Raw genomic sequence first — 16,534 nt, 5'->3', positions numbered from 1 at the left:
CTGAGTCTCTTGTTCTTAGTTCTTATCTACACTTTCTGCTGTTTTTTTTTTTTTTTTAATGTGAGAATTCTATCTTCTTTTCTATTTTATTTAACTGTCTTCACTTCTGAAGTCATTTTAGTTTAACAGTTTCACTGTTACTCAGTGGAAATAAATTACTGTAATTAAAATAATATTTAGGCATTGTTATAATTATTGAGGAAAAATAGAATAAATGAGGTTCCCAAGAAGACGAAGAAGCTTACATATTGAATTTAGAGCAATCAAAAAATGGGAAAGACAACCATGGCTTTGAATATATTCAGCCCCAGATCAGTTTTTTTTTCCCCTGAGCTACTTTTGAAAGTTGAAGTTCATGTTTGCCAAAGGAAAACAAATTGACTGTTTTGCTTGCCAGTCAGGTTCCTCTTTTGTTTTCCAGAGATTACAAAGGAAAAAGAGAATTGATATTTTAATAGGGATGGCAAGGTCTGAAAATTAAGAGTATATTTTACTGAACATTACATATCTACCTTAAATAATTAGTACACGATTGAGAATTTCTCAACATATTTTCCATTTCTTATTTCCTGGAGTCTGAAAAAGCTCCAGGTAGAAAATGTAGCATGTCTATCAAATGGTCCTTTGTCAGCATGTTACTTTAGATATTCTCAAAGACAGATTTTTTTTTTTTTACAATATTAGAGAAAATGTAGTTTTATAGGAAAACAATGACAAGATGTTTAAAAGGATTTTAACCAAATTAGAAAACAGAATTTAAAGTTCTATTTGAGGTTTATTTATAAATATATTAAAAGCTACTAGTCTTTAAATTAGCAGAGTTAATTTGTGAAATGTGATTATTTATACCTACCTTCTCTCCATACTGATTAACAATTAAATAAAAAAAAAAAACTGAACAGTACTTGGGAGTAAACAGTATTCTTCATAGTACTTGTAGATTTTGTCACTGTGTGGATTTCTTTAGACCAAATGAAATTGTCCTGCTAGAAGAAGGGTATTCTCATGATACCATTTCACTGTATTTCAGGAAAACAGTGCATGTGCCTAGTGGATCTGGACCGAGCAAGAGCTGCAGAAGAACATGGTTATTCTGTTCAAGTGATATCCATGGAGCCAGAGAGCTGCTCTCCCAAAAACAACATGATAGTGGGAGTCCCCACTTAGATTGAGATGTTTATATTTGATATTTTGCCATTGGCTCCATGATAAAAGCCCAGTGGCATTCAGGAGGTTCTTGGCATAAGTAGGAAACAGCATTAGCCATCCTGAGCCTATTGTGCTCAGGAAGGAAAGCAACAGGAAACTCTTGGAAGAAAGGCTGCCTGCAAAGCATCACAAATACTCTTACAATGTGCGATCAAGGGCTGGTGGTTTTCATAGTGAGAATCCCCTGACATCTCAGCTGCCAAAAGAATAATACTCACCATTGAAGGTTTCATTACTGGAATAACAATTTCCTTCTCATTTCACAAACTTTTCTGATCTTGCCAATGTGATATTTAATTCAAAACAATGTACTTGCAACCTTTATTTTATAATCTTAGATATTTACACACAGAAACTGAGAAACTTTGTGGGGGTTTTGTGGTTTTTTTATATTTTTCAAACAATGGTACTTTTATAATTTTGTAAAACTCTAGGAAGGCAATTACTGTATGGGTATTTTTAAGCTGGGGTCAGTTGAACTTACATACATTTAGGATTATCCTTTTAAATAATTGCCCATAAATTACCAAATGTGATCATTTCTGGTTCAAACATTTTGGGTGAAAAGATTCTAAAGTCATTGCAGTAAGTTTCATCTTGTAGGAATATGGAATTTGGACATAAATTCTAATTAATTGGCAAATACATTGATATCTTAATTCAAATCTATTCATAATAATTTAGGATCCATTATTTTCACAACCCTGGCCTGTATTTTTCTGAAGATATGAAGATGAATTGCAAGAAATACAATTTTACCTATGCAAGTAAATCAATTAGAAGGAAATATTGAAGAATGAGTGAAGTTCTTTATGTCAGACCATAATGTATGGTCTTATTGTTTTGTTTAATTCTTGGTAAAAATTATTAAGCATAAATTGGGAATGTGAAGAGTGCGGAATATGGAAGCTTATTTGAATAGTTCTGTCTGCCTAAATTCTTTTTTCTTCCAGATAACATTTTTAAAGACAGGTAGTAATCTTCTCTCATATGCTGCTATTTATTTAGCTTCACATGTCCTAGATTATTCAATTTAAGATTTATTTTATTGTTTTTAATTCCTATATGACATATATCATAAGAGGAAAGAACTCGGATTGTTCATCACTGAGATAAAAATAGGAATAATTTACAATAATATGAATGGGAGAAGGGAGTTTTGTAGTCTGATTTCCTTGCATAAATTTTAAGGAAAGCACTACGGGCTCTGAGTAATTTAGTCTTTTGTGCCTGTAGCTACAATGCTCCTTTACTGTGGACTTTCTTTTTTAAATCAAGATATCATTTATAGACAATATAATAACAAGTTTTTAAGTGTTCCATTTGAAAAGTTTTAACAACTGTATGTAGCCACACAACTTCCACCAAAATAAGATGTAGAATATTTCTGTCAGATGTTGCCAAAAATATGTATTGAGAATATTTTTCTAGTCTGTGGACTATTCATTTTCACAATAAAAGTTTTAATTTTGATGAAGCTGGATTTATCTTTTTTTCTTTTATGATACATATTTTCTTTATATTCTCTAATAAATTTTTATCTACCCTAAGTTCATAAAGATTTTTCCTATTATAAGAACTTTATGATCCCATCTTTTTATATTCTGGTCTATCATCTATCCCAAATCATTTTTCACATAAAGTGGTAAGTATATTTTGATGAATAGTTATTTCTGTACCATTTTATGACTTGGTACCTCAGTTGAAAATCTGTGTGTGTGGTGTGTGTGTATATGTGTATGCATATGGATATACAGGTGTGTGTGTGTGTTCTCAATTCTTTTGTTTGTCTTACTAATTTATTGGTTGCAAAAACTTTATAGTATGTCAGAAAAGCAGGTAGTTAGTCTTCCAACTTAATTTTTCATTCTCTAGATTGTATTTGCTGTTCTAGATCCATTGTATTTCTATAAAAACCCTAGAATTAGCTCATCAATTTATTTTTATAATTTTACAAAATTAAAAAAGCTTGCTGGAATTTTTGGTATTCTCTCTTTAGATTAATTTGGGGAAATTCAACATCTAAACAGTTCAGTTGTTGGATCTAATAACTGAAAATATCTTACAATATATTTAGGTTTCTTTTAATTATACTCAGCAATATTTTGTAATTTTCAGTGTAGAAGATTTTTTTAATTCATTATTTAATGGTGTTTAGGCTACTAACTCTGAGCTTTTACATGCTGTTCCCACTACTCAGAATAGTCTCCTTTTATCCCTTCTTCTAGTTTAAACTCATTTGTCTTCTGCTGTGATATTTGACCTCCTGAGGTAAGCCTTTCACAATCTCCCTGGACCAATGAACCTGCAATAGCATGTCTACCATGTAGTGCAGTCATCTCACCATCCCTCCCAAATTATGGAAAATAAAACAAAAAATGCAGGAACCCTATTATTCTCCCACTGTGCTCTAGGCTTGGCATTCTCCAGCTCGGAGTGCTGTGGCTAGAAATAGATACAGGTGTAGTGATTTCTGTATGTAAACCTTTGCCAAAACTTCTTCCCAGCCAGGCCAAATAAAAGTTATTGAATGCAGGCAACAGAGGAAGACTGTTGCAAATGACCTGATCTCACCCCCATTCTTGTCCATCAAAAGCAAGGCTGCTCCTCTCTGATATGTGTCTTTCAAGGTTGTAATAACATTAGAAACTAGAGATCATCTTTCTTTGCCTTTGACTCTGACTCAGAAAAACAAGGGAATATTATTAATGATTAAACTACTTTATCTAATTTATGTATTATTGGAATTACAGTCTTAGGTCATTCATAATAGAAATCAAAACATTTGCAGGGCATGAATGCAAAATTATACATAAATAGCAGTAATGAAACAGTCTGATTCTAAAGACTTTGTTGCCCATTTTCATGTTTCAAGAAAATTATTAACAGAACTTGCACACACTAAAATTTGTTTTTTCTATTGACTTTGATAATAAAATTAGAGATATGGTCCTTAGAGATTGTGTACAATATGTCAAAATGCATTCCACTGCAAAATAAATAAATAAACTTAAAAAAAATAAAAACAAGTGTTCATAATAAAGAAAGCAATAAATTTTTAAATTAAACTTTTTTAAAAGTAATATGGAATTTTAAATAGAATTTTAAATTACTCAAATAATGGTTGATGTAGTAGAGCTAGAAGGTGTAGCTAAACAAAAAGAAGAATATTTTAAATTCATTGTCTTAATACTTTATTGTATACTTCTTTCTTTCTTTCTTTCTTTCTTTCTTTCTTTCTTTCCTTTCTTTCCTTTGTTTCCTTTCTTTCCTTTCTTTCCTTTCTTTCTTTCTTTCTTTCCGGTGGTGGTAGTAGTGGTGGTGGTACCAGAGACTGAAGGTTAAACTCAGACCCTTGTGCATGCTAGGCAAGTGCTCTACCACTGAGCTACATCCCCAGCCCCATTATACTTTGTTTTGTTTTTTAGAATTTTTTCATTTTTATTTTTTTGTTGTTGTTGATAGACCTTTATTTTATTCATTTATTTATATGTGATGCTGAGAATCAAAACCAGTACTTCACACATGCAAGGCAAGTGTTCTACCATTGTTGTTCTACCACAACCCCAGCCTTATACTTTGTAAAATAAATCTCTATGTATAAAACAAATACTAATACAGTACATGGTATTTCCTAGACACTATCCCAAGCCCTTACAAATAATAATTCGATGTTTTAACTTATTTAATCCTCATAATGACTTCGTGAGCTAGATATTAGCAATCCCATTTTACAGAAAGTAAGGCTACAGTTACACTGTAAAAGCAGGCCTGAGTTTGAAACCAGTCAGTAATTGGCAGAGCTAATATTCAAATTCGGTCTCTTTTAGCAATCTTTTGAAGCAGGACTGACTGGTATGAACAATGATAACAAAATCTCAATGCCTTTACAAAAGAAAGATATTTTTCACTAACATGACATATTCATCCAAATTGCTATGACTGTTCCACACTGTCTTCACACCAAGACCTGGCCTGACCAAGCATTGTCTATAGGGAACATAGCTGGTCTCCTAGGAGGGGGAAAGTATAGCAAATTACCATCAGGTTATTAAAAATTCAGTTCAGATGTGATACAAATCACTTTCTTCACTCTGTTGGCTTAAACCCTCCTGACTTTAATGGTTTATAGCTTTATACAATAATATATTGTGCCATCAGCAGTATAGTTGAAGGGGGGAACAAGGCAGTGAGAAAGAAGGAAGTAAAAACAGACCATATTCCAGTTTAGAGACAGAGATCCTGAATGACACTGATTTGGGATAAAGGATTCTACTGAATCCATCAAAGAGAAGGAGAGCAGGTGCCACCAGCATTTCCTGTTACTGCTCTGTGGACTTTCACAGCTCCCTTTGGAAGAGAATTTTTTTAAAAAAGTAATTTATTATTATAAAACATTGGAGAAACATTAAATGGAGTTTGAAATTTATATTCTGCCTGACATTAAAATACTTAATCTAGGGAGATCCAAGATGGCAGGACAGAGGGAGGCAACATTCTATGTCGCTCTGTGACCTGGGACTTGATTAGTGAAAATACTGCTTCTCTGCAAGCATATTCCTGCTCCCACACAGGAATCATGGCGAACATGCCTATCCGGGGTTCCAGGCCCTAGTGTCAGAGTAGGTCTCTCAAATACTCACCCTGGAAGGACTACCAGATACCAAGCAGAACCATCAACACCCACGCAGAAATCTCGGCCACCCACCAGAGCAGAAATCACGGATGCCACTCCCACACAGGACACCCAGAAGCTTCTCACATGCAGAATTCTGGCCGCCACTCCTTTGTGAACCCTCATATAACAATGTGGGGCTCTCCTAGTCGCCGCCATCTTGGGACTCTGCAGCAGCAGAGATAGTCCCCTATGCACACTAGGCTGCCTGCACCAGGGAACTTCACAGGCTCTGAAGTCAGCAGACAGCAACACAATGCATGCCACAGAGCTTGTCTCTGAATTCATCCTCCAATGCCATCACTCAGTTTCCCCCACCTGACACAACACCCCACCACTGAAAGCAGGCACCTCCATCTTGGGTCACCTTCATCACCATCTTTATTGGGGGAAACTCCCAGTTTGGAAGTCCGACTGGCCAGGTACCCAGTTTCTAACTTGCCCCTCTCTCCAGCAGCTGCTAGTCCAGTACAGTGATACCCCTGGTTGCCTTCACCATTCCAAGCACAGAGATATCAGCTAACAACAGAGGGCCCTACCTATTGGATGAGAAGGAAAGCAGGAAAGATACTGAACTCCAACCAATCTTGTTTCTTCCTTCAAGATTTTTTTTCCTCTTCCCCTCTATTCTCCTGCCCTCACAATCCCCAACATATGTGAAACCAAGTACTTTGCATGAATTAGGATTTTGAGGACTGGGACTTTTGAATAGCATATTACAGTTGTGTTGTATATTCTTTTTATTTCATTTTATTATTTTTTCTTTTTCCCAACAATTTCTAGTATTTTAACTTTTTTTTTTAATATATACGTATGTTTGTTTTATGTTTTCTACTGTCTTCCAACTTACCTGTCTACCCAAAATTACTTCCTCTCCCTTCTCCTACTACTAATTTTCCTCTTTAGATTTCTCCTTCACACTTCCTAAGATATAACAATCTATATCCTCACCTCCTATCTCCTCAGCATATCATCCTACTCCTCATCCCCAGTTCTTTGTCCACCACCAGAAACTGTAAACCCTTTTACAAACCTACTGAGTATATTGTAGATAATTGTTGAGTTCACTATTTCTGTACATTGTGACCAACCTGTAAACGTCCTATTAGCAAACATTTGGTTTTAGGGTGTGCTTTGTTTATATTGGGATATGATAACATTGTCCTTTACTTCAAAGGAGAGGTATTGGATCCCTAAAGGGGCACTATAAGCCTAAAGGGTAAAAACAGTAATGACTAGGATCCACAGTGTTAGAAGAGAAGACACACATGCAGTATGAAAAGACAAGGGAAGAAAGTACCTCAAACAAATCAAGATATACATTATTAGAATCCATGGCCAGCACAGCAGAAGAAATGACAGAGAAGGAGTTCAGAATGTACATAATTAAAATGTTCTGTGAATTAAAGGATGATGTAAGAGAGTAAATATAGGCAGCAAGAGATCATTTTGACAAAGAGCTAAATAAGCAAATATAGGAAGCAAAAGATTAATAGGGAGATAGAGATTCTAAAAAACAAAACAAAAATCCTTGAAACAATAAACCAAATTAAAAGTTAAATTGAAAGCATCACCAACAGACCATTTGGAAGACAGGACCTCAGACAATGAAGACAAAATATAAAATCTTTAAAAGAATGTAGAGCATACAGTGAAAATGATAAGAAACCATGAGCAGAACATTCAAGAAATATGGGATATCATAAAAAGACCAAATTTAAGAATTATTGGGATATAGGAAAGAATAGACTTCCAAACCAAAGGAATGAGCAAATTGTTCAATGAAATAATATTAGAAAATTTTCCAAACATGAAGAATGAATTGGAAAACCAAATTCAAGAGGCTTACGGGACAACAAATGTACAAAATCACAACAGATCCACACCAAGGCACATTATAATGGAAATGCCTAACATACAGAATAAGGAGAGAATATTAAAAGTCAAGAAAGAAAGGAATCAGATTACAGATAGGGGAAAACCAATCAGGATAACGGCAGATTTTTAAACCCAGACCCTGAAAGTTAGAAGATCCTAAAACAATATATATCAAGCTCTGATAGAAAATTAATGCCAACCAAGAATCTTACATCCAGCAAAATTAAGCTTTAGATTTGACGATGAAATAAAAACATCATGATAAATAAAATTTAAAAGAATTTGTAATTCAAAAGCCTGCACCACAGAACATCCTCAGCAAAATATTACATGAAGAGGAATTGAAAAGCAACAATAAAAATCAGAGGGAGGTATTACACTAAAGTAAAAGCTACAGAGAAACCAAGTCAAGTACCAAAAATAAATAAACAAAAATGACTGGGAATACAAATCATGTCTCAATAATAAACCTGAATGTTAATGGCCTTAACTCACCAATCAAAAGACACTGACTGGCAGATTGGATTAAACAACAAAAAAATTCCCAACAATATGCCACCTCCAAGAAACTCATAGGAAAAGACATAACAGACTGAAGGTGAACGATTAGGAAAAATCATACCACTCCATGGACTTCGAAAGCAAGCAGGGGTTTCCATCCCCATATCAAATAAAGTAGACTTCAAGCCAAAGTTAATCAAGAGGGATAAAGAAGGATATTTCATACTGCTTAAGGGAACCATTCATCAACAAGACATAACAATGATAAATTCATATGCCATTCATCAACAAGACATAACAATGATAAATTCATATGCCCCAAACAATGGAGTACCTACATTCATCAAACAAACTGTTTTCAAGTTCAAGACTCAAATAGATCACACCACAATAATTCTGGGTAACTTTAACATACCTCTTTCACCACTCATAAGATTGTCCAAACAAAAGCTTACAGGACAACAAATGTACAAAATCACAACATCAAAAAAACACTATAGAATTCAATAATACAATCAATAACTTAGACTTAACTGACATACATAGAATATTTCATCCCTCAATTAATGAATACACTTTCTTCTCAGCAGCACATGAATCCTTCTCTAAAATAGACCATATGTAATGCCACAAAGCAACTCTTAGCAAATATAAAAGAGTAGAGATACTACCCTGCATTCTATCAGATCATAATTGAATGAAATAAGAAATCAATGATAAAATAAAAATAAAAGCAGTTCCAACACCTGGAGAGTAAATAATATGCTACTAAATGAACAATGTGTTGCAGAAGACATCAAGAAAGAGATTAAAAAATTCTTAGAGGTGAATGAAAACAAAGATACAACATATTGAAATCTCTGGGACACTATGAAGGCAGTTCTAAGAGGAAAGTTCATTGCATGGAGTTCATTCCTTAAAAGAAGAAAAAGTCAACAATTAAATGACTTAACATTACATCTCAAAGCCCTAGAAAAAGAAAAACAAATCAACACCAAAAGCAGAAGACAGGAAATAATTAAAAGCAGAGGAGAAATCAATGAAACAAAAGAAACAATTGAAAAATTGACAGAACAAAAAGTTGGTTCTTTAAAAAAAATAAAATTGACAAACCCTTAGCCATGCTAATGAAGAAGAGAGAAAACTCAAATTACTACATATGTGGTGAAAAAGAAAATATCACAACAAACACTACAGAAATACAGAAGATAATTAGAAATTATTTTGAAAACCTGTACTTCAATAAAATAGGAAATATTGAAGACATTGACAAATTTATAGAATTATATGATTTGCCCAAATTGAATCAATATGATATGCACAATTTAAACACATAAATTTCAAGTGATAAAATAGAAATGCCATCAGAAGCCTACCAACCAAGAAAGCTCAGGACCAGATGGATACACAGCCGAGTTCAGCAAGGCCTTTAAAGCAGAACTAATACCAATACTGTTCAATTTATTTCAGGAAATAGAAAAGGAGAGAGCACTTCTAAACTCATTCTATGAGGCCAATATAACTCTGATTCCAAAACCAGGCAAAGACACATCAAAGAAAGAAAACTTCAGACCAATATCTCTAATGAAGTAGATACAAAAATTCTCAATAAAATTCTGGCAAATCAAATACAAAAACATATCAAAAATATAGTGCACCATGATTAAGTGGGATTCATTCCAGGAATGCAAGGTTGGTTCAACATATGGACATGAATAAATGTAATTCATCACATCAATAGACTTAAAGATAAGAACCATATGATCATCTCAATAGACACAGAAAATGCATTCGACAAAATACAACACCCCTTCATGTTCAAAACACTAAAAAAACTAGGAATAACAGGAACATATCTGAACATTGCAAAAACTATCTATGCTAACCTCCAGGCCAACATCATTCTAAATTGAGAAAAATTGAAAGCATTTCCTCTGAAAACTGGAATAAGGCAGGGACGCCCTCTTTCACCACTTCTATTTAACATAGTTCTCAAAACACTGGCCAAAGCAATTAAAACGAAAGAAATTAAAGGGATACTTATAGGAAAGAAGAACTCAAATTAGCACTATTCACCGACAATATGATTCTATACCTAGAATATCCAAAAAGCTACACCAGAAAACTTCCATAACTAGTAAATAAATTCGGCAAAGTAGCAGGACACAAAATTAAAACCCATAAATCAAAGGCATTTCTGTATATCAGTGACAATCCTCTGAAAGGGAAATGAGGAAAACTACCCCATTTACAATAGCCTCAAAAAATTAAAATAAAATACTTGGGAATCAACCTAACCAAATAGGTGAAAGACTTTCACAACAAAAACTACAGAACACTAAAGAAAGAAATTAAAGAAGACCTTTTGAAGATGGAAAGTTCTCCCTTGTTCTTTGATTGGCAGAATTAATATTGTCAAAATGACTATACTACCAAAAGCATTATGCAGGTTGAATGCAATTCCAATAAAAATCCCTATGACATTTCTCATAGAAAAAGAAAAAGCAGTCATGAAATTCATCAGGAAAAATAAAAGACCTAGAATAGCTAAAGCAATCCTTAGCAAGAAGAGTGAAGCAGGTGGCATCACTATATCAGACCTTAAACTATACTACAGAGCAACAGTAACAAAAACAGCATGGTATTGGCACCAAAACAGACTGGTAGACCAATGGTACAGAATAGAGGACACAGAGAATAACCCACAATACTACAATTATTTTGTATTAGACAATGGCGCTAAAAGCATACTTTGGAGAAAAGATAGCATCTTGAACAAATGGTGCTGGGAAAACTGGAAATCCATGTGCAATAAAATAAAATTAAACCCCTATCTCTCACCATGCACAAAACTCAACTCAAAGTGGACCAATGACCTAGGAATTAAATTAGAGACCCTGCGTATAATACAAAAAAAAGTAGGCTCAGATCTCCATCATATCAGATTAGACCCCTACTTCTTTCATAAGACTCCTATAGCTCAAAAATTAAAATCAAGTATTAATAAGTGGGATGGATTCAAACTAAAAAGCTTCTTCTCAGCAAAAGAAACAATCAATGAGATGAATAGAGATAAATGAAAATGAAAATTTTTACCATTTGCACATCTGATAGAGCACTAATCTCTAGGGTATATGAAGAACTCAAAAAGCTAAACACCAAAATAAATAAGTAACTCAATCAATAAATGGGCCAAATATATGAAAAAAAAAATGTTCAACATCTCTAACAATCAGAGAAATGCAAATAAAAATTATTCTAGAATTTCATCTCACTCCAGTCAGAATGGCAGCTATTAAGAATACAAACTACAATAAGTGTTGGCGAAGATGTGGGGGAAAAGGCACACTCATACATTGCTGGTGGAACTGCAAAATGGTGCAGCCAATATGAAAAGCAGTATGGAGATTCTTTGCAAAACTGGGAATGGAACCACCATTTGACCCAGCTATGCCTCTCCTTGATCTATACCCAAAGGGCTTAAAAACAACATACTACAGGGACACAGCCACATCAATGTTTATAACAGCACAATTCACAATAGATAAATTGTGGAACCAAACTAAATGCCCTTCAGTAGATGAATGGATAAAGAAAATATGGAATACATACCCAATGGAATATTACTTAGCAATAAGAGAATAAAATCTTGGCATTTGCAGGTAAATTGATGAAGTTGGAGAAGATAATGCTAAGTGAAGTTAGTCAATCCCAAAAAAACAAATGCCAAAATTTTTTCTGATATAAGGAGGCTGAATCATAGTGGGGTTGGGAGACAGAGCATGGGAAGATTAGAAGAACTTTAGATAGGGCAAAGGGGAGGCAGAGAAAAGGAGGAGACAAGGGGTATAAAAATGATGGTGGAAAGAGATGGACATCATTACCCTAAATACCTGTATGAAGACACTAAAGGTGTGAATATACTTTGTATTCAACCAGAGATATGAAAAATTATGCTCTATATGTGTAATAAGAGTTGTAATGCATTCTGCTCTCATATATAACAAATTAGAATAAAAAACTTTTTTAAAAGTACCAAATATTCTTTCATGAATGTACAAGTTTATATTCCTCTATAGTACTACTGTGAGTGAATTTTTATTTCTCCTTAATACAGGCATCATCAGATTTTTTTTTAATCTTGGGAAATTTGTTTAGCATAAAATGCTACTTTGATATTCACTTTTTAAATTATTTATATTATTACATAACTTTTCACATTTTTATTAACCATTTATATTCTGAGTTGTCTACTCAATCATCAATTTATTTGTTTAATCAACAAATTTCTCAAACTTTGAGTCCAAGCAACATATTTATGTTCTTTGCTTACTTTTTATCTGGTACTTTCATCTTTTACATAAATTAGTACAGGTTTCTTATGGACTAAAGATTCTTTATTAATTATATTTTTAAAGTATATGCATATATTTTTTGCTACCATTAAATTTTAAAATATATATGTGGTTGTACATATCATTATTTTCCTTGTAGTTTCTGCTTGGAAATATTTTTCCTACATACTGTTTTTTTAAAATCATCTTTTTTATATTCTAATTATTTAATAGTTTTAAGTTTTCCATTTAAATCTTTAAACCAACAAGAATTTCTTTTGGTGGTAAAGTAGAAAATGAATATTTCCTTTAATGTTCTTAGTCTCTTTTCATACTGCCATCATAAAAATCCAAATTTTTCCAATTGATTCATTACCTTTACATTGTAATAAATATATTCTTAGAGGGTTATTTATTTTTACTAAGTTCTTATAACAGAAACACAGTAAATTATTGTAGTTTTATATTAGATTAAATTAACTATATTAGTTATATGTTACATTATATAAAATTAAAATATGATATTAAATTTTGATAAACGTTGACTGTTTGATAATCACGTAAAGGGCTCTTGAATGAAATACAAATGTATGAGCCCTCCTGAAAATTGTACCCAGTTTTTCAAATATACATGCATTTTTCTGAAGAGAGCTATAGATTTAACTAGATTCTCAAAATAACATTCACTATCACTAATCTAAAAGAAACCAAACATTTATATTAGCTTCCCATTACTATAACAAATGTCTGAAATAATCAACTTAAAAACATTTGTTTGGGCTCTGCCGCAGTCTGGCTGGGCACAAAATCACGAGCCACTCAAGCAGGAACAAACTTTATTTCCCAAACTCCCGCAAATGCCTCGCACCCAGCCTTCTCCTGGGACACACTACACCAACAGGAAATCCCTCCTACCGACTTCCCCAACCAATGGGAACTCTCCAGGAGTCCAGCAAGCGCTCCAAAGTAGCAGGCTGAGGAGGACAGCAGGGGTCTAATCTCCAATTGAATGCACATCTTAACATAATGATTATCATCTCAATGGTTTGCTGGAGTCACCTTTCAACCAAAAATGCCATGCGTCATTCCTACTTGGCTATGGCTCTCAGCAGGGCTCAAACTTTTAGGTAGCAGTCCGTGATCCACAGAGCCTATTGCTTTAGGCCAGTGGCAACGCATTATGGTAAGACACCTGGCATAGCCAAACCTCTGACCTCGGGGCCAGGATCCCAAAGAGAGAAGAAACAGGGTCCTGAAACTCCAGAGCACACCCACAGTGACCCACAGATCTCCCAGCAGGTCCTACCACAAGTTTCCACCACCTCGAAATACCACCAAAGAAACCTTCACCTGGAACTTTGAGGAACATTTCAGATCTAAAGTACAGCAAAATTGTAACAGAATTCAATGTTCTGCATTTAGAGGATTGGAAAAATATTAACATCTTTTTCCAATACCTACAATAAAAAAAATCATTATTTTCTTGTTTAAAACTTCTTTTTCAAAGCCCTATAAAAAAACAAAACAAAAACTATTGTTCATTTTTGGTTATCTACTTGCTTTTAGGCCTACTTGTGAGCATGACAGTAAGCATATAGTTAAGTAAAGAAACAAATTCAACAGCAATCAGAAGAATATGTTTACTGAATGATTCATCTCAAAAGTCCTGAAAAGTTTCGTAGCATGAGTCAGATATTGTGTTAGTCACTGTCATCTACCAGAAGCCTTTCTGTCCCACCAAAGTGGCCTCTCCAAGCTTCTCTGTCTCCACAATATTTATGTATATGTTTGTGATGACTTCCTCTCTAGAATTTAAGCTTTAAGTTGTCTTTGTTATCCAGCATTATACTTTTAGTACTTAATTTAGTGCCAGGTACATAGTAAGAACTCAATAAACATAGAATAAGCAATAGATTTCAACACTTTCCATGAGAGAGGTCAAAATATACATGGGAATGGCCTCATATATTTAAATATTATTACACAACATATATACAATGTATTGGCTTGGTTTTATTGATTTATTTTATTTTATGTTCTTAAAATATATTTATCAAATCCAATACTAAAGAAGACTAAGGAGTGATAGTTACTGTCTTATGTCAACTGATTAGTTGCTGTTTTGCAGACATGATCCAAATGTATCAAAAAACAAATGAGTTTAAGTTTCTTTTTCTAGCCAAGAAGAGTAACAAAGAATTAATCTTCCATCTGAAACAATCAGAAAAAAAAAAGGGGGGGAATAAATTACAAAACAAAGGTCTTCAAGATGTTAGGTTTTGGTAGCAAGGACTTTGATCCCTGAGGGATGTGAAACAAGTAGTGAGCTTACAACTGCCCCAGTTTGGGGCCTTGAGAATTTTTAGGCCTAGGCACAGGACAGCAAATCAAGACAGAGAATACAAGTGTGAGATAAAGATAAGAATCCAGGAAAAGAAGTTGACTAGTATGAAGAAGATACCGGTCAACTCTGTTCCCTGTTTATGGATGAAAACACAAAGGGAATGAGCTTAAGTTGAAGTGAGGAGAGAAGTTTCTCAACAAATGCTAGTTTGTTAATTATTTACCGTTGTAAACTTGTCCCAGCATGTAATATGGTTCAAACTAGGTGCTTAATCAGTATGTTTTATGTAGAGATACTGAAAGATCATCAAGGAAACAAACTCGCGGACTGCACACTCTATGGAGGGTGCCTTTGCTTTGTCTGAGAGGATCGTGAGTGAGATAAAAGAAATTTGCTCCTATGTCGATAACTGGGTAAACATGGGCCTGCATATCATTCACAGGACTGTATGGAAAGCCTTGGGGTCCTACAAACTATTTTTCCAGATGGTTGTTTTCTCCTTTGCCTTGAATAGCTAACTTAACTATCTAAGACTGATCGATAACTCAGTGTAATTTTGGAATATTGCACATATTTTGTTGGGAACAACAAATTTATTCCTTAAAACTTTCTCAGAAATCAGGAATATATAATAAGCTAGAACTTCTTGGTTATGCAAGAAAATCCAAACTAGGGGTAAAATGTACCACAGATAGTTAAGAGTGTGTTACATATACATTAACTAAGAATTTACTCTACACACTAGTAACAAAGAGAATTTGTGCATAATCAAGTTTACTTCACTGAAAATTTGTAAAAGGGCATCCCATTTTTTTCTTTGATTCAAAACTGTCTATTATTCATAATAGATCTTTCATAAATCATCCCACAATTTACTTTGAGTTTCATGAAACTAAAAATACATAATACCCATTCCTGGGTGTACACTACGAGTCCTCCCCTGTTGTATTTGGAGTTCAGTACTGCCACAATGCAGAACAATGACATGAACACTCTTCAAATAGTCCTTTAACTACCTGGAGGTGTGCTTGTTGCTGAATTCAGAGTAGCCAGTTCCTTTGGGAAAGCATCTGTGTATATTTGGGAGAATGAAAGGAGATGACAGGCAAAGAGGGAACAATTCTTATGAAATACCATATAGCTCCATTCTCTTCTTGGTCTTGCCTTAAGAGAGCGTCTTCAGATTATTTCTAGAGCTGTGCTATAATAATTTATTAATTTGAAAAATTTTGTTACATTTAACTGCCAAATTCCTTGACAGATTGGAGTTAATCTCATTTTTAAAGACACCCCAAATGAAAGACTTTACCCTCTCTCTCTCTCTTAATACATCATTAGTATATTTTTCTTTTCTCATCTCAAGGAAATTGTATTTCAGCCAAATTTCTCATGCTATATTTAAAAGATATCTCAGGTACTTAAATTGGTGGAAAGGGACAGCTTTGACTAACTTTTCTTGCTTTAAATTGGAGCTTTTTCTTTATGGTTTGCCAATTAGTGTTAGAATTATCATTAAACTGAATAATCCTAATTTTACCTTTGAGTCTTATTTTCTAAATCTTTCAATATTTTCAGGCTCCCTTTCATTTCTAG

At 33.8% G+C, this 16,534-nt stretch overlaps 1 protein-coding gene across 1 annotated transcript in view; it reads left to right on the top strand.

Annotated features, from left to right (window-relative positions):
* Gstcd (glutathione S-transferase C-terminal domain containing) overlaps positions 1–2,606 on the top strand; it is a 161,550-nt gene extending 158,944 nt beyond the window's left edge. Inside the window, exon 12 of the mRNA XM_076864595.2 lies at positions 1,031–2,606. Within this exon, the coding sequence (XP_076720710.2) occupies positions 1,031–1,167 (137 nt within the window). The 3' untranslated portion in view covers positions 1,168–2,606. The remainder of the gene's footprint in view (positions 1–1,030) is intronic.
* The last annotated feature ends 13,928 nt before the right edge of the window (positions 2,607–16,534 follow it).

The sequence above is a fragment of the Callospermophilus lateralis genome, chromosome 8 (assembly GCF_048772815.1).
Source record: "Callospermophilus lateralis isolate mCalLat2 chromosome 8, mCalLat2.hap1, whole genome shotgun sequence".
NCBI classification, from domain to species: Eukaryota; Metazoa; Chordata; class Mammalia; order Rodentia; family Sciuridae; genus Callospermophilus; species Callospermophilus lateralis.
Note: the sequence above shows the minus strand (reverse complement) of the source record. Positions and strands in the feature narration are given on the sequence as shown.